The 24989-nt window shown below is 35.9% G+C and overlaps 1 protein-coding gene across 1 annotated transcript; it reads left to right on the top strand.

Moving 5' to 3' along the window:
• The first annotated feature begins 272 nt into the window (after positions 1 to 272).
• Positions 273 to 3494, top strand: LOC149530490 (putative ascorbate-specific transmembrane electron transporter 1). The gene is made up of 4 exons (XM_089809427.1): positions 273 to 519; positions 2394 to 2442; positions 2592 to 2791; positions 3024 to 3494. The coding sequence occupies exons 1-4, from the start codon at positions 367 to 369 to the stop codon at positions 3333 to 3335; spliced, it is 714 nt and encodes a 237-aa protein (XP_089665553.1). The 5' UTR covers positions 273 to 366; the 3' UTR covers positions 3336 to 3494.
• The last annotated feature ends 21495 nt before the right edge of the window (positions 3495 to 24989 follow it).

Below are 24989 nucleotides of genomic sequence, written 5' to 3'. Positions count from 1 at the left end.
CTACCTATTTTCATTGAATTCATATCACGTTGCAGCTGCATTTCTCGGCTTATAATATTAAATTAAACTAATCTAGACCATAAATTAGACTTCCCGAGCCAGGAGCGTTTGAATTCCAAATAACAAGAAATACGAAATAATTAGTTTCCGAGACAGTTGGGTTTTGTAAATTCTTCGAGAGAAATTGCGGGTCGAAGAACCCGGCGTGGCAGCAGTTCAGTGGAGGCCCACTTAAAAGAGGGATAATTCGAATTAGAAATTAAAGAACCACGACTGACAAGTAGCGGTTTGTCTCGGAAAAGGGAAGTTTCAGATTGGTGAAGAACAAGGGTTGAAGCTTCTTTGCATCTCATTGGTGAGGCGGCCATGGATTCGGCACATTTGGGGGTTTCTGCAAAGCCTATGACATGGGTTGTTCATCTATTGGGCTTGGCAGTCAGTCTGCTCGTGCTCGTCTGGTGCATTTATTTCAGGGGCGGCCTCGCATTTGAAGCTACCAACAAGAGCCTTATTTTCAATGTGAGTGGTTTCTTCTTTCATTTTCTCTTTCTTGGTTTTTCCCAATTTTAACTTCCTGATAGGATTTAGCCTTATGGGGTTTCATAATACCGTGGAGGATGAGAGCTATAGTGATACTTCTCAGAAGCTATTTGGATATGTGGTGTTTGAGTTGGGGTTGATTTGAAATTTTGGGGGTTTTCGTTCCTTTTGAGAAATGCGAAATATTTACGGATTTGTTGTGTGGGTACTACTGATTTTTTTTGGAATTGGAATAATTTCATCAGTCTATTGTAGAAATGATTTGGTACAAAACTGAGTTTCAGTCCAATATAATTTGGAAGAAGATCTGTGATTGGACCGTCTTTCTTATGCTGGCAAGGGGTTTTATCTGCTGGTAGTGGTTTGATAGTTTGAGGTACTCTGTTATTATGGCTTGGGCAATTTAGGTTATGCAATTGGTTAGTACTACATAGACTAGGTGGTTGTGAAAGCGTTTTCTGAGATAGTAGCGGAAAGTTGGAAACCAATAAGAATTTGTCAGTGACGTACACCAAATCTTTTTTTTTTTTCTAAAATATATATAGTTTTAAGATAGCTATCTGATGAGGTATTTGACCAAAACTTAAACTAAAATGTAACACATAAAGAAGGAAGTCTGAGAAAAAACAAAGTGTTTTCTTGTAAATGAATTTTAGTTTAGTGTTTAGACATCGCCATCTGATTATAGTGTAGGAGACAAGGGCTAAATTGCTTGGGCTAAGAGCCAAGGACTAAGGGATATCTATTTTGCTAAATAGGCATGATCCTGACTTATCCCTTTTCAATGTTCGAATCTTACACTCAACAAGTCGTGGAATTTGAAATGCCAAAAAATCTGAACTTTATTGCATTCTTTAGGGTTGATAAAGTTTTATACTGTGCTACTAGTTTGCCTGAATCGGCTACTTGGCTTACTCCATGGTTAGATCAAGATATGGGAACCTAAAAATCGACATACTAGAATGATACACTAGATGTAGTGACAAAGTCCCTCTTGCTTCGTAGGCTAATTTGGCTTTCGCTTTTTGGTTAGGCAGGGGCCTGAGAAAGGAGCTTTTTGGTTTGACTGTTTAGTATATACTATTGTTTTCTTCTTGTAGAATGCCCTTTTATGTTAAAATAAACTTCTGCTACGTAATACTTGTGCGCTGTAGTAATGAATTTTTTTCACTCTAGTGTGATTAAGAGGTCTATCCTTCACAAGATTTCTGTTTTTACATCTTTGATATTGCTTACTGCAAGTTACCCTGAATTTTAATTTTAAGATCGAGTAGATCTCATGTATTTATTTATTTTTGCTTTCAAAGCATATCATTCATTGCTTCTTCATTTATGCTCTGAAGTTGATTGTCTAAGACAACAATTGGGGGTTTCATGATAGGAAAACAAATATTCTCGGTCATTTTGAACCCAGAATAGAATAACTTAAGTGCCGAGTGGTAATAAACTAGCGACAGAAGTTGTAAAATTAAAAACATGAAATTTTCAGTTTAGTTGTGGTATATTTACTTATTTTTGTCTATTATCTTTGACTTTTTTCTCCATTCTTAGTATCTTGTTTAATGATGATCGTGAAGTATGATTCAAAATTTTAATAAACAAAAAATTTGTATAGTCAAACTGAAAAAATATACCCAACACAACTAAATGCTTTACAGGCTAAACTGGAATGATATGGTGAGAGGCTCAAATTCAACACAAAGAAATGATTTGTCTATTGCATGATAGAATGGTTCTTCTTAGTTTATAACAGAGTTTTTGAAAATTTGGCTTGTGTGGATCAGTACTAAAATGGCTGCGAGTATGGATAAATTGTTAATGATCTTGGACTGGGTGATATGATTTTTTTGCAGATCCATCCTGTTCTCATGTTCATAGGCTTCATTTTCGTTGCAAGCGAATGTAAGAATAATGCCCTCATTGAGTGTTTTTGCTCTCAATATCATACATTTTATGTTTCTACCCTGTCTTTTACAGTCTTTTTTCTTTCCGATAACTAGAATCTCAACTTGGAACTAATGAGCTGCTGCATATGTTGTTTCTAAGAGCAGCTATTCTTGTTTACAAGGTCATTCCAATACCAAAATACTACCAAAAAGTGGTACATCTATCCCTACATCTGATTGCTCTGGTATTAGGAGCTGTTGGCATATATGCTGCTTTCAAATACCACAATGAGAGTGGAATTGTGAATCTATACAGCTGGCATTCATGGCTCGGCCTTGGGACTATTTGCTTATTCGCTGTACAGGTACCTTCCATTTTCTTTCAAGTGTCCATAATACCAAGTCTAATACACATCTAACATATTCCTTTCAGTGTCTTCGAACCAATTTTATATAATATGATATTAGTAATTTGCCACTTTCGTAAAAGAAAAATAAAAACATATTCCTGCATTTAAAAAATGAATGACATTTTTGAATGATCAGTCCAACATAATACTGATTTTCTTATGAACTTTGTTTGTCTTTCTTTTTCAGTGGTTGGTAGGATTCTTCTCTTTCTTCTTTCCCGGTGCACCAGATTCTGTGAGAGGTGGTATACTCCCTTGGCATGTGTTGTTTGGGATTTTGATATACCTGTTTGCAATAGCATCAGCGGAGCTTGGGTTTTTGGAGAAGCTTACCTTCCTTGAGAGTTCAGGATTGTATAAATATGGTTCTGAAGCCATGCTAGTAAATTTCACTGCCCTTTCTGTACTTATATTTTCAGTTTTTGTTATTCTTTCTGCCATTTTACCAGCCGAAGAAGAACCTGAAGGTTATTCTGCAATAGAGACTGGCATAGCTTAAACTTCTATGCTCATTGCTTTTAGATTGATGATTACTCAACTATAATAACTGTAACCTATTGTTATTTTCAATTTGAATTTCAAAATACACTTTAGAATGTACAGCTAAACTTGTAGAATAGTATTTCATTTAATTTAATATGTAGAGTTTTGAGTTTAACTGGTTCTTTAAAATTCTGTTATACCCATTTTTCCTATGGTAATAACTGTTTGTTCAATGTGCTAAATAACATAAAGATGGGTTTGCAAATATTAAATTGTTTGTGTGGGGTAGATTTTTGGCATTATCTCCTCCAATCAACTTAATTTCTGGATATCATATTCGAGAAAATTATTAGATTGTTTAAACTATTATAGTTGTGGTAATCTCTATCTTGTAATTCATATTTCGCTTTCACTTGTTTGGTGTTCATCGCTTAAGCATATTTTGGTATGCCAATCTTATTATCTTAACCCCTCTCTTCCATCAATTTGTTGCAACTCTTACATTATCCCATCTCTTTATTTAGTTTTCTTTAGAACTATAATGTGGGTATGTTAATGTTTTGGGAGTTAAAAATATTGGATGCTTGTCCACGTGGTTGCTAGAGCATGGATGCAAACCTGCAATAAAGACTGGTATAGCTTAAACTTCTATGCCCACTGCTTTTAGATTGATGATTACTCCACTATAATAACTGTAATCTATTGTTATTTTCAATATGAATTTAAAAATACATTTTAGAATGTACAGCTAAAATTGTAGATTAGTATTTCATTTAATTTAGTAAGTAGAGTTTTGAGTTTAACGGGTTCTTTAAAATTCTGTTAAACCCATTTTTCCTATGTTAATAACTGTTTGTTCAATGTGCTAAATGACATAAAGATGGGTTTGCAAATATTCAAATTGTTTGTGTGGGGTAGATTTTTGCTTTATCTCCTCCAATCAACTTAATTCCTGGATATCGTATTCAAGAAAATTATTGGGTAATCTCTATCTTGTAATTCCTATTTCGCTAGCATGTTTTGGTATGCCAATGTTATGATCTTAACCCCTCTCTTCCATCAATTTGTTGCGACCCTTATATTATCCTATTTTTCTTTTAAAGTTTTCTTTAGGGCTATATTGTAGGCATGTTAATGTATTGGTTGCTTGTCCGCGAGCGTGGATGCCTTGGTATGCATTATGATAATATTTTCTCTTAGGTGGATGTTAGATAAAATGTTGATTTCTAAATCTTTGGCATCTTATGATATTCTTGGTTTTTAGGTTAAATTTATTTTTAAATCGTGTTGGTTCAAAATTTTATTTATTTACAAATTTATGCATGTGTAGTATTACCAATATTTCATACATTGTACTTTAATAATAATTTTTTCTTATTCTTGCTTTAAAATATTTTGTTATTGTACATTTCTCTTTGTGTCATTTTTTTGACTTCATCTCTTATAACACTCTATGCAAACTAAGGTATTAAATCTTTTGTCATGTCTCAAATGCTTTACATTTACCTTGGATGAGCTAGTTGTCTACAAGGCTAGAAAGAAAGATTAGTAGCAAAATGTTTAATTTAAATCAACTATTAATAAAACAACCCTATAAAATAACGAAATATAGGTATGATAATTAACAATGAATAAATTAAATTAAAACAAACTTTGAGCTTTGAGAAAGTATGAATGCTAATGTTGTGATGAAAAATTCAAAAGAGAGAATATGAAGTAGTGAGGGTTGCTTATATAGAATCCATGCCTAAAATGGTCGATCAAGATTAATCAAAGAAAATCAAGATCAATGGACAATAAGAGACGAGCTTGAAGAATTGGAAAGTTTTCAATTTTAGATTGAAAAACAAATGATAAAAGCTATATATATTTTCAATTTTTGGAAAGATAAAGTTTTAAAAAATTAAAAACTTGGAAATATTTTATTTTTATTTCTGATGTTTAAGATTATATGAGTTTTAGAAAAAATGGTTTTCTAATTTTTGATAATTTTAATTTTTTAAAAGATAATTATTGCCTTTGACTAATGTATAATTGGATTAAAAAGTCAATTAAATTAGAAAGTTGAAATATAATGACATTAAATAGATTTGATAGAAAATTGAACTTGATATGAAATTAAATTACTTTTTGAGAATGATTAAATGATTTGAAGATGGGATTATAGGGGGAAAAAGATGATTAGTTAACAATAAAAATGAATTATTTATTATTAGAGGAAATAATTAGTAGTTCAATGTCAAGTCACAAGCATGTCCATTTTGGGGTGGTTACATTTGTCCATTTTTGATATAATGTAATTATGGACATTGTATCAAAGAATTTTACATTAGGTCCCTTGAGAGGTTGTTTGTGCAAGAAAGACAAATGATCTCTCGCTAAAAAAATAAGTGAAGATTTAGTAGATGATGATTATTTAATTGACAAAGATCGTTAACAAGAACCATATCTATTTTCAAGGACCCAAGATGTATAAGACTAGTGATAGCATTTGGTTTTAGGGAAGATATAACTTGTATAAGACAAACAACAATGCTTAGTTTTAGGAAAGATACATCATGTATAAGACATGATCATTGATTGATTGACTAGTTGATAAAATGATTTGATAAATTTTAACAAATTGATGGATTGATTGATTTGATTGATGGAAGAAAGTTTATGAGAAGAATGAATTAGAAGATATGGTTTAGAAATATTGAACTCGTGATATTAACTTAAGATGATATGTTGAGTTGTTGAATGCTTTCACAAACTTTTATCATTGTACACTATTGAAAAGAAAGATGGCATCTAGCTATTTGGCCACCTAGATATTGCTACTATCTTTGATTAACAAGTGGAAAACAAACAGGGAATAGTTCAATATCATTCTAGGTTGTCTTAGATCATGGGTGTGTGTATGTGTCTTTCAGATGTATGTCAGTTCTTATCACATTCACCCCGTGTCATCCTAGCCTCTCTCACCACTCAATGGTATCCTCGAGGAGCATATAAGCATAATCACGAAAAAGATAAATCAATAATAGACTAACATGACAATAACCTTACTGATAATTGATTGGATTGATTTGATGTATGATTTGATAAAATATAGATGTTAATTTGATGTTTTATTTGATTGATTGGATGCATCTTAAACCTCTATGTTTGAAGTCAAGGTATGTGTGATTGTCATTAAAATGACAATTCCTATGATAGACACCCCAAATATCATTTCCTTTGATAATTTTTTGATATTTTAAAATTATTTCAAGATCATATATGATGTTTTAAATCATATTTTCAAGACATTTTGATTTTTTAAAAATTTTTTTAGGACATTTTCTAGGATATTGACCATCTAGATACCACTGCTATCTCTGATTAACAAGCATAAAATAAATAGGGAATAGTTCAATACAATTTTAGGTTGTATGAAATCATGGGTGTGTGTGGCTTCCAGATGTGTGACAGTTGTTATCACATTCACCCTATGTCATCCTTTCCCTAGAATACTCCACAAATAGAAAACAAATAAAATGAGCTTATGAACCATCATAGCCTCTCTCACCACTTAGTGGTATCCTCGAGGAGCATAAGAACATAATCATGAAAAAAGATAAATTAATAATGGACAAACATGACTAACTTTGTCAACAACATTAATTGATTGGATGCATATTAGGACTCATATGTTTGAAGTTGAGGTATGTGCGATTGTCATAAAAATGACAGTTCCTATGACAAACACCCGAAACATCATTTCCTTAAATGATTTTTTGATATTTTTTAATTTTAATTTTTTTATTATTCCAAGATCACATATGATGTTCTAAATCATATTTTGAAGACATTTTGAAAATTTCAAGAATTTTTTTAGGACATTTTTTGGATTTTTTTTGCATATTTTTTATGATGAGTTTGAATGTTTTTGAAGAGTTTTTCAAGTCATTTTATGAATTTTGAATAATTTTTTCAAGATGAGTATTTGAAAATTTTAAGGATATTTTATGATGGTTTTGAACTTTTTTCACAACTTTAAGATTGCCCCAATACATAGCAAGGAAAGGAAAATATGGATTGATGGATGGACTAGTAGATAAGATAAGATAAGATAAGATAAGATAAATTTATTAATGTCAAACAAAAGACCACAATGTGGGTCTATGGGACTGGAAACTTACAACAAGGAAAAAACAGACAAACAGAACACCAAACGGTGTCCAAAAAAGAACAAGCACAACAAAAGAAGAAGAAAGCAGGAAACATCACGAAAAATATTAGGTATCCGTCTTCATAGGGAAAAAGTCCAACAGTGACTGATTTGTGCGGCTACCAGAAGCCCTGTGATGAAGCTGAGTGCTACGAGAGGAGTGTCGCTGGCAAAAAGGTCCCCTGCGGGGTCTCACCGATCTGGAACTGCCTGTGCTAGGGAAACTGTACGGTCGCTTCACACTTGGAGCTGGAGTTAAGGTTGAGAAGAAGGTTGTAATAAGCTGTGCCTGGGTCTGACTCCTAGGAAATGAAAGCTGTAAAGTATGGTCACGAAGCTGTAAGGACTCGCAGAGATAGAGTGCAATGCAACGCTGATCGGTGTACTTGAAAAAATTCGAGAGGGATCTGCAATCTCTAAACAGACAGTAAAATCTCCCTCTAATCTCATAGTATATGGAGCATCTGAAAAGAAAATGAATCTCAGATTCTGCCTCTGCTAAGGTACAAAGTGTACACACCCGATCCTCTCTAGCAATATGGTGATCGACTTGAATCCAGAGTTTGTGCGAGCCCACCCTAAAGGAGCCAAGGGAGATATGCAGGGCGTGAGTCCAGTATCTATGTAAGTACTCAGGGCATACAATAATACCATCTCGGATAACTAAGAAGTGCTCAGCGTAGAAAGCCATCCTTGGACATAGTCCCCCTGGAGGATCCACCTAGGTCCGTGTGATATACTTCTTGTAAATGTCAAGTCTGACATGCCCGTTCAACTCTTGCCGAGAAGGGAGTAGATGAGCAGGGGCATCCAATGAGAACTGGTAGGGAGGAAGATGATCAATGTCGATCCCCACTGAACTCAGTAGGATAGTAGCCTGAGCATACCAACCGTGGGCTCTAGTGGCAGGATCAAAGTTAGCAATAGCAACTGAAGAGTAGTATGCTAAATGAGGGTATCTGTGTTGGCCTTCCTCCGAGTTAGCAAAGCCACGAAGATGGTGGAGAAACCAGATCAAGTAAAAAATGGTTGCAAGTCTGAATGGGTGAACACCGAACTCAGCCAAAATAATATCGTGGGGGGTAGAACCGTGACATCTGATAATCCGACAGAGGAGCATAATCTGGGTACTCTCGATCTTGGCCCAATCCGAGTCTAAAAGAGAAGGACCCCAAATCACCAAACCATAGAGCACTGTGGGTCTGACTAAGGAATCTAGGAGGGATAGCTTAGACGATGTATCCTGAAAGTGGTGTCTGAAGCACTATCTCTCGAGCATGGCAAGGGAACCCAACCCTTTACTGATCGGAGGCTGAATAGCTGATCTCAAGCTGAAACGAGATCCAGAAAAATTAACTCCAAAGTATGTGTAAGATGATGTAATCTCAACTTCCTGACCCTGGAAGTGAAAATGGAGATGTGAAGTCTTCAGACTGTTGAAGAGCATAACTCGAGTCTTCTCAAGATTCACAACCAGCTATCTCATATCACAAAAAGATGAAAGTCTATCTAAAAGCCTCTGAAGACCCTCAAGAGAGGAAGCAAGAAGAACCACATCATCAGCAAAGAGAAGGATGGAGATCAATACCTGGTGTAGATGACAACCATCACTTGGAAGCGAGGAGTCACTAAGAAAAGCCTCGAGTTCATCAATGTAGATCTCGAACAAGTTGGGCGAGAGAGGGCAACCTTGCTTCACCACAATGGTGCTCTGGATAGGATCAGAGAGGCCCTCTGTGGTCCTAAGTCTACCAATCACAGTCTCATATAACCTCATAATAGCCATCAATAAGATCTCAGAAATACCAATATCTCTCAGTCTTTGAAAAAGGGCTGCTCTGGGGATGGAATAAAAAGCCTTACGAAAATCCACAAAACAACAGTAGACTTTCTTCGAGTGATGTCGAGCCTCCTCTATAATAGCTCGTAGTGTAAATATATGATCTATGGGCTGGTAGTCTATCCTAAATCCTGCGTGACTCTTAGCCCTGCAATTCCTCCTATCAAGCTTACTGGATAAAATAGTATTCAAAGCTATAGCATAAAGTTTGGCAAATGTATGTCCAATCATGATGGTCCTGTAGTTTTCGAGATCAGAGGTCAGCCCAAACTTATGGATTAGGTGAATAATGTGTCGCAACCAAGAGTCCAAAAAACCAAAACAAACCACTCTATTAAAGAGCATAGAGAGATAAGGGCCCAAGATCGTGGTACCGAGTTTGAAGAGCTCCGCTTGAAAACCCTCCTCATCAACCGCCCTGCTGCATCTCATAAGTCTGATGGCCTTGTAAATGTTGGAGGTGGAGAATAAGTGACAATAGGGGAGCGGGCTGGGAAGGGGGGTGAGCTGACCTAGGATGTCATACAACGTGGAGATATGGGAAGCAAGGAGATGAAGGTCAGGGGTGGACTGGGGTTGGCTACGCCTGGGGAACATGATGCGCCAAAACAACTTGGGATACTGAATAAACATGTCTCGGAGGGATCTACCCTATGAAGCAATAAATAATCGCTTCTTATGGCGAAGAAAGCGTTTGTAAGAGAGCCGTAAATTGGTGAAAGCAGGGGAATGAGTATCAAAAGCCAAGCGTAAGGAGTGGTGGAAAGTTTTACAGTCATCATCAAACCACTGATTCATGGGACAAGTATTTCGTCGAGCCGATCTGTGAGTGCTAGAAATGGAGCGGTGAGGGATAGAGAGGAGAGCCGACTCCCAAATCGCGGTAGCAAGTGAGTGAAACATGGTGGACACCTGACTGTGATCCATGAAGCTAGCTGGGTAGAGGAATCTTCTCAAATAGAAAATGAAGAGGTCTTGATCACTATCCTTGAAATAGAAACAAGTGTGGGGGCAGAACCGAGCAGGGTGAGTAGAGATGGGTGGTAAAGGGTGGGAAGAAACATGGACCGAAAGGCTAAGAAGGGCATGATCAGCCAAGGGAAGACAAGAGATAGTAAAATTTTTGATGGAGGGGAGGAAGGAAGCAACAACGAGGATGTAATCCACCACGCTCGCACCCCCACCATGAGGCCAACACGTAAAAAGCTCAGAACCTGGGAAACAAAGGAGGCCATTTAGAATCACCAAGTTGGAGGACTCACAGAGCTAGAGAAGGTGGCGACCATAACAAGTTAGAGGTCCACTGTGATCCTCGGATAAACGTTGAAGCCCCATACTAGTAAGATCCCTCTCAGTAGTACAAATCAAATCAGACCCATGGTCATATTGGGGAGTCTAGAGATCTTTAATCCGTGCATTAAAATCTCCTAAGATGATGATGTCGCCCATAGCCCCAAACTTGGAGATGCTCTCAAATAGGTTTGAAAAAGGGTTCCCATCCTCAACACTATGAATGGCGTAAGGTGAGGTAGTCGATGGGAAGTAACAAACAACAATGAAGATATCTTTCTGAGGGTGACTGGTACCTCCAACTCGGATCCACATAAATCTGGCATAAGTGTCAGAAAGAACCAATGTGGTAGTACTGAAAAAATAATCTCTAATCAAACAAACAACTCCACCAGAACCACACACACCACCCGAAGCTCAGACCTCCTCTCTGCAAACTGAAAGCCACTGATACCCTGTGTAACCTGGAAGGGGCTGAGTAGGACTCTCATGAGTCTCGGTAACAACTAACAAATTAGCATCCCCAACTGCATCATGAAGTAAGCATGGCAAAGACCACAAGGAACCATTGCCATTCCAATAGTTGACAAGCAAAGAGCTAATGGAGGGCTTAGACTTGCCAAAATGTTGGTGCTCAGAGTGTCATTTGGCTTGGGTATGTCTCTCATCCCAACCCTTGGGAGGTGAGTCATGAATAACTGCCTTTAGATTCCTTATTACTGCCCATTTCCCGTTACTCCTTGCTTCTACCACAAGACTCCTAGAGTGCTTTAGTTCAACTACCTATGATTTTGTGAGGTCCTCATCAAGAAATATCTTTGTGGGAAGAAGGAAGAGCTTCTTCTTTTCCTTGAGAGCTTGTATTCGATCAGCCAGTGAGAGAAACCTAAGAAAAAGGGTGCCATCATGTCCAAACCATGCTTTGTCTAATGTAATATCTGAAATACCCAGTTGCTCGTTGAGAAATGAGTAGCCTGTGGGGAGAGGATCAATGGAGGACGAAGGAAGACCTCTAACCCGAAGGTTGAGTTCCCTGAAGTGCCTAACTCAGTCCTCTGCCAACTTCTCTTGGACAAGTTTTTCAACCACTGGCAGAGGTGTAGTGCTAGAGTTTTTGCAATTAGAGGCCCAAGTTTTAATTTGCTGCTTTGTTTCAGTCAAAAGAGATGATTGTTTTTTAACAAGCTCGGTCTGCTTATCCTTGAGGTTTCCAATGTCTCCGAAGTCTTCAATAATGGAGCTGATATCTTTTGTAATGCCTTCTGTTTGTGTTGTAAAAGTTTCAGAAAGGTCTTGGAGGTGTGAAGAATTAGCTACAACTTGCTGGTTCAAGTCATTTAATGATTGAGATAGGGAGTGAATAGTATCCTGGAGAGTTTGATTCATTGATTCAAACTTCTGGAGCTGCACTAAGAGACCTTGGAAAACTGCTGAGAGAGAAAGAGTTGTGACTTTCAAAGCTGCATTATCCTTCTCTAATAATGCCAAGCGGTCAACTATCTGTTGTAATGTTGTTGGATTGGGTGGGGGGTCCATGACTCAAAACAATACTAAACAATATATGAATAAACAATACTAAGTCGTATTTGAATAAAACAAAGCAAAAATGGTACCATACATTCTATCAAACAAATCATGTACAGACTGTCTTGTGGGTCCTAATCTGTCTTGTGGTGTAGGTACGGACTAATTACGACTTCTCCATACTTTACTTGCACGTTCATTGCATGGGGATGATTTCTTCATGGATAACTTCATGGTGGGGCATCAACAGTCAAGGGCCTCAATCGTTAGGGCACCAGCAGTCAAACGAGATGGAACCAGTAGATGGATAAAGGAAAAAAGTTACTTAGTATTGAATAAGAGTAGTTTGAGTGTCAAGGACTATCCAAGGGATGGGATAATATATTTTTACCAAGCTCAGGGATTGGATATGAAAAGATTGGTTAATATTGATATGGTGTATTGATTGGCATGCGATTTACAAGAGTGAACATGTCAGGATGTTGAAAACATATTTTGTATTTAAATAAAATAAAATTGTACAACATAAAATAACAATGCAGAAGCAATATACACATACACATCAAGTACACATAAGCAATTACAAATATGAATCCCATTCAAGGTTCCTTTACGTTGAGTCAAGTTTAAGAAGGTTTAATTGCCTAGTTTTAATCTTAAGCACAGTGTCCACAATCATAAATGAATAACAAATACATAATCTCATAAGAAAACACATAAATACAATCGATACGATAAAGAACATCTAGATAACAACATCCAACAACATCCACTGCACATGTCACAACGTATGCAATAATTAATACAAGTACATCAAAATATAATAAAACATCCAATAGGATCTCAAAATATAAGATACAATATACATATATACATCAACTAAATATAGGTCTCTAATATAAGAATGAGCATAATAAAGATACACCTGCATCAACGAATGCCCAAGATCAGTACCAATTTGTGGGGGACATAAATGGTAATAAGTTACTACCTCCCAACCATGTGGTCACCTAATCAGGCTCTCACTCCCACCCTGTAGGGGAGATAATTCACAATTCTTATACATATATCAAATCATAAAATCAATTCTAGGCAAGAAATTCTAACAGCCAAATCTACCTCAAGGGTACACAAATTATTTATAAAGAAAGATAACCAAAGTCAAAAAGATACTCAACCAATTCCAACACTACATACTAAAGTCAACAAAAGATACCAAGTTTAAATCAAGTATTGAAATCAAATAAATGCAACATTGAAAGGAAACCACTTCCAAATCAAATACCAAATGTCAAAAGAATAATAACCAACAAATAAATAATTATCATCAATAAATGCCCACCATCCATTATAATTAAGATCCAAGAATGAGTTTCGAATCACAATAAATACATTCGATAAGTACACCATCAAAGGCAAAAATTAAAAAAACCATGAAGGAGACTCAGGCTACATACTAGGGAGTGTCATCACATAGTCAAACTACTTGAGTCACACTGGACTAGTTTCTCACTAGACCCCAAACTCTTAAGTGTTGAGTTACCTTAGACTAGCCACTTTGGACCCCGAACCCTCATTGTGACACATGAGGAACCAAAATACCCTCTCATAAAGACAAAAAAAACTAGTTATACTTCTCACTAGGTACCATCCCATTTCCATCCTGGTGGTTCGATTTTTCACAAGTAAAAAATCAGATTTGTTTGTATCCTGTAGGTTAGGGTTTGGTTTGTGCAAAGTTGCATTTATAAAACTAGGTGAAACCCTATTAAAATTTTTTAGGCCCCAAGCAGACTTGTTAGGTCATGTGCTTCCTTTTAATAAAATTTTTATGGGAAAATTCAATTTTGAAAGTGGAATATTCTTTCGGGAACCGTTTAAATTATTTCTTTTCAGTTTCTTTTTCTTGAAATTATTCCTACCATTAGATCTCCTTCAGATCTACAGTGGTCATCATGTCGCTATCACAAACTGCAAAAAATTTAGCATATGCAACATGGAGACCATCATGAAACAGAAAGATGGTGATGTGAAGTAGAAAGTGGGCACTGAGTTTTTAATTATTTTTGAAATTTTCAGCAGTATGATTGATGTCAATAAAGTCAGTACTAGAAAGGGGACTAGTTGGAATATGTTACATTTTCTGTCATTAGTTTTGGTAATATCTGGGAGGTTGCTATGTTGTGAACGTAAAATACAAGAATCCTACCAGTAGCATGTTAGAAATAGATAATACTGAGAGGTGGGGGGGGGGGGGGGGGGTGAATCAATATTTTCAATCTTTTTACCCACAACTAAATATTATTAATTACTTTATCATGTGCATAAGAAAATAAACCAATAGTGTAGAACAATTTAAATAACCATACACAAAGAGAGATCATGACACCATATTTTGTTAACTAGGGAAAACCCCGGTGGGGATGGAACCCACTAGATGATCCACTATATAGAGAATCCGGTTAAGGATATTGACCCTATTAGGAGTCTATAGAGCATGTATAGTGTCTCAAGTCCCTGTTAGGAGACTAGGCCTTGTTAGAAGCCTCAACCCTAATAGCAGTTGCCTCAAGCCTGTTAGGAGTTGGTGGATTACATACAAATGTGTGCAAGCAGAGCTCACTACCCTAACATGCAACTGGGTAAAAGCACAGATCTGTGTCACCGTTTGTGATACCAAAACCTATTTTAGTCAAATCTCATTTCTCTATCAAAACTCAATTTTTTTCAAAAACTAAAAATACCCTTTTATAGATCTCAGATTCAATATCATTATTATATAGATTTTTGAGTGTTTTGATTAGTTATAATATGTTATAATCTCAAAGCATTATAAGTCGATATTTCAACATTTCAGAAGATGCTCCCTCAAAAAAGGAAAAAAAATAGTAAATCATATCAAAAAAATTTAAAAATTATATTTATCTCTAGAGCAGAGAATCCTCTTCATGAATATGTAATTTTTTTTCAAGAAGGTATAGATTTGATAGGAAAGTTTTGACGGGAGGAAAAAACTATTGGATTCTGATAAGGTCAAACTTGAGTACTTATAACAAAGAAAATATACATCAACAATAATTATTTCTTTTTTTGTGCACTAGCTATACATGTCATCTATAAGATATTTTCAAATCAGAACAGAAAAAGATGATTTTCATATTACTTGTTTGACGGGAACTACACCCTATATTTTTTACAGTTAAAAAAGGGACTTCAAAATAAATTAAAATGAATAAATTCTTACTCAAAAAAATTATAAAAATTATAGGCATAAAATTCATCCAATTCTACACATTTCATCAGTTTACATCATCTTCATATTTTAAGCACAAATACCATTTTTTTTGTCACTAATGTTGAACTGTCACATTCTGATATCGCATTTCTTTATAAAAGGTGACACAGGTTTGTGCTTTTACCCAACTATACAATAAGTTCTTCAAGAAATAGGTATACATACAGTACTAAGTAATTTGTTGTACTTTGTAAATCTTCTAATTGATGATTCTTCACACAAGAGCAACTGCGCACATATTAGACTGCATCATATCTTCGCATCATATAGCAAAATATCACATTCACTTGTTACTCGCATTTAACAAGATCATATTGACTTCACATTTATTGATCATTGAATCATCATTCACTTTAGCACATGTTTCCTCACACTCTTACTTTGCAAATAAAGTTCTTTATCTATACAAAACTTTTTAGTAAATTCTTCCTTAGTCGGCTCATATGACATCATTAAAATTGGCTCAATAAGAAATTATAACTCAAAACAATAAATCAAATTATTAAATACATTCTGTTGATATGCTCTATTCTGCACTGTGTCATTACTGTATCACAAATTCCTTCATAACTTGAACTTGGTTGACTGTGCGGACATGCACACTGGTATATGTCATCATTATGATGCCATGCATCTCTAGTCAACTGCACAAGAGAATATTCCAAGGGAATATTTTGTTAGTATCAAAATTATCTGACTGTTGTAACACTGTCTGATACTTAGACTATTTTCTTCTGCAACTAAATAAGGCTAATCTACAAAACAAATATGTTTCCATAAATGAAAACCATAACTCACCTTATCTGATTGTTTGGACATATTGCCAACAATCTCTCCCTTTGGCATTGATAGCAACATTTTGGGAAAATTGGCTAAGTCCCAAACATGCTGTCATGCCAATCAAAACAAATAACCATAACATAAGAACATAAAAAATATTTGTATTCATGTTATGAATGACTACATTCCTCATTTCTTCCTATTACAACTTACTGCTCCCCCTTACATATTGTACATATTATAGTTTCTTACAATACAATTTTCCATACATCTCCCCCATTGACATCAATGACAAAGGTATCAAAAACTATCAAAATCTGGTAGCTGCATATCAAAACTTGGAAAAACAATCGCTGAAATTGGTCTTCAACTGTTCAAATTGTTTCTTCAAATTGTCCTTCAGTGCATCAGATACACTAATAAGCACACATAAAGCATATGCTGCTAGTTCTACTACATTCAAATCTGTAGCCACAAATTTTTCATATGAAGACTTTGTAGACAAGCATTCTTCCAATTGGTTTTCCAACAATGTTATTTGAGGGAATAAATGTACTCTCAAAAGAGTGCTCTCAAAAGAGTGAACCTCTTTAGAATTTTCTCCTTCTCTGCTTGTATTTCCCTTATATTATCATGAAATAGCTGAATTGTATGCTCAATGGTGTCCATTTTTTGATTCTGCTCCAAAATTTTTTCAGTGACTATCTAAAGCTCAGTCACTTTATCCTTGATTGAATCATCATATTCTTTCAGATAAATGTATGCTAAATTACACTTAGCATATGCTTGTTTTCCTTCCTCTATGCACTGCCTTAATGCTTTAATACATATGTTTAGAGTTTCTATATCATTTCTCATGTTAGTACACATGGCATTTAGAAGTTTATCATCGTGCTTAGTCTGTGCTTGAATGATGGCCACATTCATGAGTGTAGTGAACTCATTATCAAAAGCCTTGTACAAAATTGTTGCATGCTATTGAATATCAGCTGGGGTGTCAACAGAGTTTATTACCTTTTCCATCTGTCCAAAACTATGGTCAAAGTCTTCTCAAGTGACTTGACTAATTTCTTCTTTTCAAGAAGTTTTCTTAGAGAAGATATAAGGTTCTTCACCTCATCTTCTTCATCAAATTGAGTTGGATCTGTTGCTTTTGTTGTTTGGGTAGGAGGAGTGGAAGTTCCTACTACTACTGTTCCTGTCAAAGGCACACTTGAGATACCTTCTTCAATGTTTGTTTCCATCTTCTGTGTGACTTCTTTAGTAGTCTCCTGATCCTCTTCTTCATCAAAACTACTATAATCCACAATATTGCCAATAATGCTAGCACCAAAATCCTTGAATGGATCTTCTAATTTGTCAACAGTTACTTTGGTGTTGTCTACTTGCATAGAGTCACTGCCAATAGTGATGTGAGGAGGAGAACTTGGTGTAGCTGCTAGTTTAGTATTGTGAGGAGGGTTGTAAGCTGTAGGACTATCCTCCTTTGTTTGCACACTCTCCTTGGGTGTTTGGCTAGCTTCTACTGATTGCGCACTTACTTTAGGCTTCTTGCTTGCCTCTTCTATTTGCACACTATCTGTAGGCATTTGCGCACTTACTTCAAGCATCTGTGCACTATCCTTAGGCATAGTGGACATGAAAGAAACTACAGTCTCTTGAGTTTCTTTATTGACTTCCTCATAATTTACTCCCATAATAAGAATGGATCTTTTCTTATGCCTTAGTAATGGTGTTATACCTTTCAAAATTTCTTTTATGTCTTCTTCACTATTTACAATGCATAACTTTCTCACCATGTTTTTTCTTATCTGGTTATCCTCTTCTATAACTCCGCTCTTCCTATTTAGCAATCTATTGTATAAATCTTTGGGTATTTTCCCTTTTATAGTATCAAACCTCTTATCTTTCAAAATCATGTTCCTAACTACAACATTTTCTAGTTGTCTCCGATCCATGTTATTATACAAGTCATTGCATTTATTTAACTGTACAAAATTATTGTCATTAATAATTTCCATGTTAAGCTTTTCTACCTTTGGTTTTCGTGCTCTGCGTCCTACTAATGTCTTGGCTTCCTGATTAGTTGCTTCAACTGGTCTGTCATTAGTCTCTTCCTCAAACTTAGATGGGCTAATCTGTAGAGTTTTCCTTCTTTTGCTTGGGGCACTGATGGTCTGCTTTACTCTCCTCTTAGGAGGGGTTGTTATCCTCATGAATTTTGTTGATGCTGATGTTTCCTCTGTCTTTACTGGTTTTCTTGGTGGTTGCTACTACACAACTATTGCATAAGGCATAGAAGAAGTTTGTGCACTTGTTTGGGCAACTGTGACCTTTTTAGTAGGTCTTGCCATTGCAATGGGTGTAGGGGATAAGAGCTCAGTTTTACCACTAGCCTTCATTTCCATAGCAATTTCCTTTACCTCATCAAACTCTTTCCTTGTCATTCTTGATTCTTTCAAGATTGAATCAATAGATTTCTCTACCTTTTTCTTGGAGTCCTTCATAATTTGACTAATTTTCACTTCTCTCATTTTCTCTGAATATGTTCCCCATTTGGGATAGTTAGAATCAACTTCAAAATGAAGGATTATTTGAGCATACCCCTCAATTAGATCCTCACTCATCTCATATCCCATAGGTTCAATAAATTTCACCTAAGGAACTACTGCCTCCATGCATGTAAAATCTGTCTCAACCATGAAACATAACTCATCCTTATATTTTTCTACTAGTGCTGGAGATATTCTATACCTTTTCTTCATTTCTATTTGGAAAGATTTCATGATCCTATCCAAATCCCTATCTCTAATTGCTTTAGGTCTTGACCTATAAGTTTGAGTGATCTGCTGCATAGCACACTCATTTTCATTCCAAACTATGATACCAGAAAACTTCTTGATAGCATAGAAGCATATGTGTGTCAGAAGGGATTCAAATATGAATACAACACTTCTTGATTTCTTGATTCTTTAGATATTATCCAATAGTTGTGTTCTAGCAATATTACACATGTTCACTTCTTCACCTCTTACTGCTAGGTAAGCTACATGTAGAAATCCTGTAGGGATTGAATCTATTCTTGATCCATGATTATACTTGTAACCCAAAATATTGCAAATAAGTCTCACTCCATCATCTTGGATTGAGTTGACTTTCATGTTCCTTTGATCAAAATATGTGTTGAGATTTGCCTCAACAAGTTTGCGCACATTCTTGATGTTTATTGGATTGCTACCTTGATTGCTCAATCCTGTGACCTTGTGAATTAGGTCATTATCAATGCTAATTATAGAATCTCCCAGCCATAGAAGATCATCATTTACTCTGCTAAGGATTATTCTTGTCCAATCGTTATTATCAAAATCCATGTAGAACATATGCTTAACTAGGTTAAGATGTCCCAGATATCTATGTTCAGATTTCAATGATAAATCATTGTTACACATCTTCTCCAATTCCTTGTGAATCTCTGAATCACCTATACTTTCAATCTTGCAATGAATATAACCTTTGATATCTTCCACATGAAGAACACTTTCTAGAACTCACAAAAATGCTCCAATGGGGTCATCAACCAAAGAAACAAATGGGTGTTTCTTGAAATTATACCTAGGCCTGTTGCTTACATTATAAACTTCTTGTCTTTCCATTTGAAGGATTATGCTCAATAATTTTAGAAATATACCTCAAATTTTCATTCTAGGGTTTTCAATGACTTCACATGCTTGTAGGGCTCTTTTAATTCTCCAAATTTCACTTCAATCTTACACACAAAATTTACACAAGAAAATGATGGATGCAAGTCAGTTCATGTCCTTTAAATATTTTGCAATCTGTACTGTGTAATAAATGCATATCTACCACTAGTTCAATATACTATCTCTATGCAACAAAGAGTTTGATTCTTTCATATATCCTCTAGCATTAGTTATCAACAACTAATACTCTATTCCACTAAGAATGCTTACTTTTGGTGAGAGGAGTCACAGATAATAAGTCACTTCATTGTCTTGTTAGGTGCATTTTCTATAGCTGTATGAGAGCTTTCTGGTTCCTTTGCCTTCACAAATAAATCCTTCAATTCATTTGGTTGTTCTTTTACTTCATTTCTTCTATTGTTCCTTCTGTAATTCTGATTCCTATTTAGATCTCTTCTGTCCATTCTGCAAAACCTTGTTGTGTGTCCAAAGTTGTTACACAACTAACATATAGGTACATCTCTTTTCTATTCATTCAGTTTGTCATCAAGTGTTCTACAATTCCTTGCAATGTGTCCATGATTATTGCATCCGTAGAAAATAATCTGTCTTCTTTCTCCACTTTCATTATTGTGAGATCTTCTTCTGTTACCTACATGGTTAGTATTCCTATGCATCCTACTATTTGCATTATCATTATCAAATTTAGGTTTCTTACAATCTACTGCATAATGACCATATCCATGAAAATTGTGACAATAAAATTTTGAAATAGGTTTGAAAGACTTACCTTCGCAATTGACTTCAGTGTCTTTAGGTTCATCACACCAGGCACAAGATTCCTTTCCTTTGGTATTCATATCTTGATTAGATTCTATCTTTCTTAGAGTGATCAACATTCACTTTTTCTTTAGATGTATCATTTGTCTTACTTAGGTCCTTATTGACTTCAGGAGTATTATGTTTTTTTGTTTCAACAAATTTCTTGGAGGATTGACCAAGAAAGAATCCAAGTCTAGTTTTGTTGTAATTGGGTCTTTGCGCACATATTTGTTCTTCAATTTTATCATTGCTGGTATATAATTTCTCAAGTTTCTACTTTGCTTGTACCAACTCTCCTTTCACAATGTGTTGTATTTCTCTAATTCTGCATGTTCCAACATAATAAATTCTAGTTTTGATGTTACCTTGTTTAACTAGGATCTCGGATTTGCATTTTCAGCTTTTATTTTAGAGTCAATCTTTCCTCCATTTTTCTTAAGACTCAGCTTAAGTTAAACTATCTTTAACTCATGTTTTAGGATCTCATTTTCTTTCTTCAAATCTTCAATATCATCATCATTGGTTTGATTAGAAGATCCTTTTTTCTTTAAGTCATTTATCTTGTCCTTTAATTCACCAATGTAGGCTTTAGCATCCTTGTATCTATAGACACCTAAAATTTTTTAGAAAATAAAGTATTTTTATTTTCTGAAAAATTCTTGATGACATCATCATTAATTAATTAATTAATTATTTAATTAATTAATTTATTTTTATGCTATTAAATCCCTTTATCTTAATTAAAAATATTTAATTAAGGAATCCCTCCAAAAAATGTTTAAATCTTATTTGAACATTATTTCCTTATCTATTAATTATTTAATTAATAAATTGACCAAAAAACCCAAAATAAATAAAAAATTTATTTTTTGCCCAAAACTTGGCCAATTTCCTTAAGACCACTAACCTCTTCCAAAATCTTCTAATCCTTCTTTAATTTTGATTAAAGGCTAATCCCATCATTTCCTACCCCTAATCCCAACTCAAAATATTTAATTAAGATTAAATATTAATCCTCATGTTTATTAAATTTTTTTTAATAAATATCTCCTCAACCCAAACCCTTGAAATAAATAAAACTTTATTTATTTCCTAAGAATCTAATTTATCCTCATCCTAAGAAGTTCTAGACTCTTCTAGAAAGTCTTCATCCTCATCCTAGGAAATTCTAGACTATTCTAGAAAGTCTTTATCCTCATCCAAAGTCTAGACTCTTCTAGAAGATGTCTTTAAACCTAATCCTAATCCCCTCCTAACCTTGTCACATTCCCTAAACATGGGTTAAGACTTACTAACCCAAGCCAAAGTTAACAAATATCTCCTCCTTCACCCACCCTCATTAAATGCCATCCACTTGCCTATCCCTAAGCTAATCCTAAACCATCCTAATCCATCCTCTAATCATTTGCGCAAGCCTAAGCAAGCTTAAAACCTTCTTAATCAAGCCCAAGTCGAAATTTCTCTCATCTCTCTCAAAATATCCCAACCATAAAACTTTATGAAGCCCACTAGGCCATAAATGACTCTTCCAAAGCCCCTTCATTGCTCTTACAAGCCATTATGAGGGTCTTTATGAATATTTTATCCCTTGAGCCTCCTTTGTTGACTCATCCTTCCCCTTTCCTCCATCCTCTCACCCTGTGACATGTGTCACTGTTTGATTGGCTGTAAGTAAGCACAATCCATGTGCTCTCCTCTCATGCAATCTGAGCCTTCCATAAGCTTTTTTCCATCCTTGCATCCTAGCCCTTGATCCCTCAAGCCCTTTGCCTATTTAAGGAATCCTCTCCCAAGCCATTTTAACACAATCTGTGAAGTAAAGTCATAATGCCATTTTACATCAAAATCATACACTCACACCCAAATTCCAACTCCATTTGAAGCCCTTTTTGAAGCATAAGCTTGAGCATACATCCTATCTAATTAGACAAAGCCACTCAACAAGAGAGCTTCTCATTGAGAGAGTCCATTAATGGCTCATATTCTCAATTGAGAGTTCATCTTAGTCTATCTTGAAGTTTATGAATTTTTTTAAGTTTGTAGAAGCTTTATTTAAATTTGGTTTCTATTAGCATACTAACATTGCTCATATACATTTTGGCACGCCCGGTGGGACTAAATCGATCACACTTCAAGTTTGGGCACTAAAATTGAACAACTATTGACGTGGAGGGCCTCCGGGCGTGCGCTTGGCAATCAAGTTTCACACATCTTTGTTTTGGGCTTAAAAAAAACTCACACTCAATCTTGAATGCCTAACAATCAATGAACATTGCATGGTTTGGATGCATTTTCAATGGCGCTCGCATTTCTTATGTTGATGATCTCTCGACTTTCATTATGCTGACGATGCTGTCAAATTGGAATGAGCATTGTACGCCATAATCACAAGTGTCTTCAATCATAGCTTACAAAATCTAAATCATCAATTGGAATAAACACGTGTCTTTTAAAGCCCAAGATCATGTATGTGGTCTTGTTTTACACTTTTTAGGAGGCCTGCTTGGGGATTTCATCACCCCTTGGGACGACCTCAACTCCAACATTCCGATGAAGTATACAAATTGGGAGGTGAATCCAAAGACACCTCTCTTGGAATCAAGATTTTGTCACTCGGGATAAGCCTCAAGGAACTTTATACCCTTGAGAAGTGAAAGAGGAGAAGTGGGTTACCGCTCCTCTCGGCTGTGTGACATCTTTTTGGTTTCATCTATGGATTTGGGCCTCACGTACCTTGCGTATATTGAGGACTCCCTAGCTATAACAAATTTCATCCTTGTAGAAAGCTTCCTAGGATATTGGTGTGTTTGACATGCTTGCTCCAAAATTTTGTCTGCTTGTTTGTTCATAGCTTTTGAATGAATGTTTGCCAACTTTGGTCAAAATCCCAAAAAAGAAAAAATCTCCCAACTCAAGGCATACTTAGCGTAGTCACTGCCTCATCAGAAAATCATCCAAGCTCCCCCACTGCAATCGAATCTATCTAGTTCCTTGCTTTAGAAAAATCCCAAATCCAAAGTCCATCCAAATCATCCCCCCAACCAGCTAGCAACCCAATCCAAAATCACACCCAAGCCTTTAGAGAGTTGTTGTCATTCTGCTAGAATTTGCTATCCAATCAATCCGACCAATCCAACAGCCTCACCAAGGTTATCCCTTTGACAGAGCTTTGTCTAGGGTAATCTAGCTTTGTCACTTGTTATCCCTCATCACCTTGAGCTAAAGGTTGGGATCCACAAGTGGTCAATCTTTTGTCATGCCCATAGGATCATTAGTCTATCTTTAAGTTGACACAATCTCCACCAATCCAGCGCATAGGAAAGCAAAACTCTCACTTTTTGACAGCATGCCCTTGAAGTCTTCCATCCACAGGAAAGCCAAAAATCTCCAGCCAATCCTCCTTAGGTCTGTCATATAGCTTTGACTCTCCCTAGGAAATCCTTTGTCAGCCAATCCAAAATCTGTGCTTAATCAAAATCCAACCATGAGCTTCTGTGTTCATCCATATGCAAGACCCCATCCCCATCTGACTCATCATCAAAACATGAAATCCCAAACCTATCATGATGTGTTCGATCGTATTGTCCTTGCTCTCGCCACCTCCTATTCCAATGATGATGAAAATCTTGTTGACTATGAAGGGTATATTGAAAGCCTTAGAGGCCTTCCACCAACCATCCCCCAAAATCCAAGAGTTATTCCAAACTATCTAGTCATGCCATCTGATATCCCAGCTTCTCCTCCATCACCCAATCAACCAAGCTTCCAATATTCCACCCTCATTACACCAGCTATTCCTATCAGTCCACCACCTCTACCTCTGACACACAAGTCTCCAAGGAATCTCCTAGAGGAAATACAAGAAAAGCTGCCTCCAACAGTCGATAAGCCATGTCATCTAATCCAACCATGTGAAGTAGTCAGTGATGAAGCTTCCCCATCTATAATATCACCCCCATCTCCCATAGCTATCATCCCCATACCATCCATCAAATTGCTTAAAATCCTTCCACTTTTCGCAAGCATCAAATTCCCACCACCCATCGAATCGCTCCAAATCCCATCCACATCTCCTCCTCCAAGCATTATCCAAATCCCATATAATGAACCTCATGCATCAACTCCCATCCATTCCTGTCAAGATCTTGTCCAAAAGCATGTTGAAATATCCTCCGATAGAACAACAGATCTCACCATCCCACTTATTCTCCTACATGATCCAT

The sequence above is a fragment of the Cupressus sempervirens genome, chromosome 11 (assembly GCF_028749045.1).
Source record: "Cupressus sempervirens isolate cs-2001-9-10 chromosome 11, ASM2874904v1, whole genome shotgun sequence".
Classification (NCBI taxonomy): Eukaryota; Viridiplantae; Streptophyta; class Pinopsida; order Cupressales; family Cupressaceae; genus Cupressus; species Cupressus sempervirens.
Note: the sequence above shows the minus strand (reverse complement) of the source record. Positions and strands in the feature narration are given on the sequence as shown.

Coding starts and splice junctions, on each gene's coding strand:
- LOC149530490 (XM_089809427.1), top strand. CDS start 367: ATGGATTCGGCACATTTGGGGGTTTCTGCAAAGCCTATGACATGGGTT. Junction 2,443..2,591: donor CATTTTCGTTGCAAGCGAAT/GTAAGAATAATG, acceptor TTCTAAGAGCAG/CTATTCTTGTTTACAAGGTC. Junction 2,792..3,023: donor TTTGCTTATTCGCTGTACAG/GTACCTTCCATT, acceptor TTTCTTTTTCAG/TGGTTGGTAGGATTCTTCTC.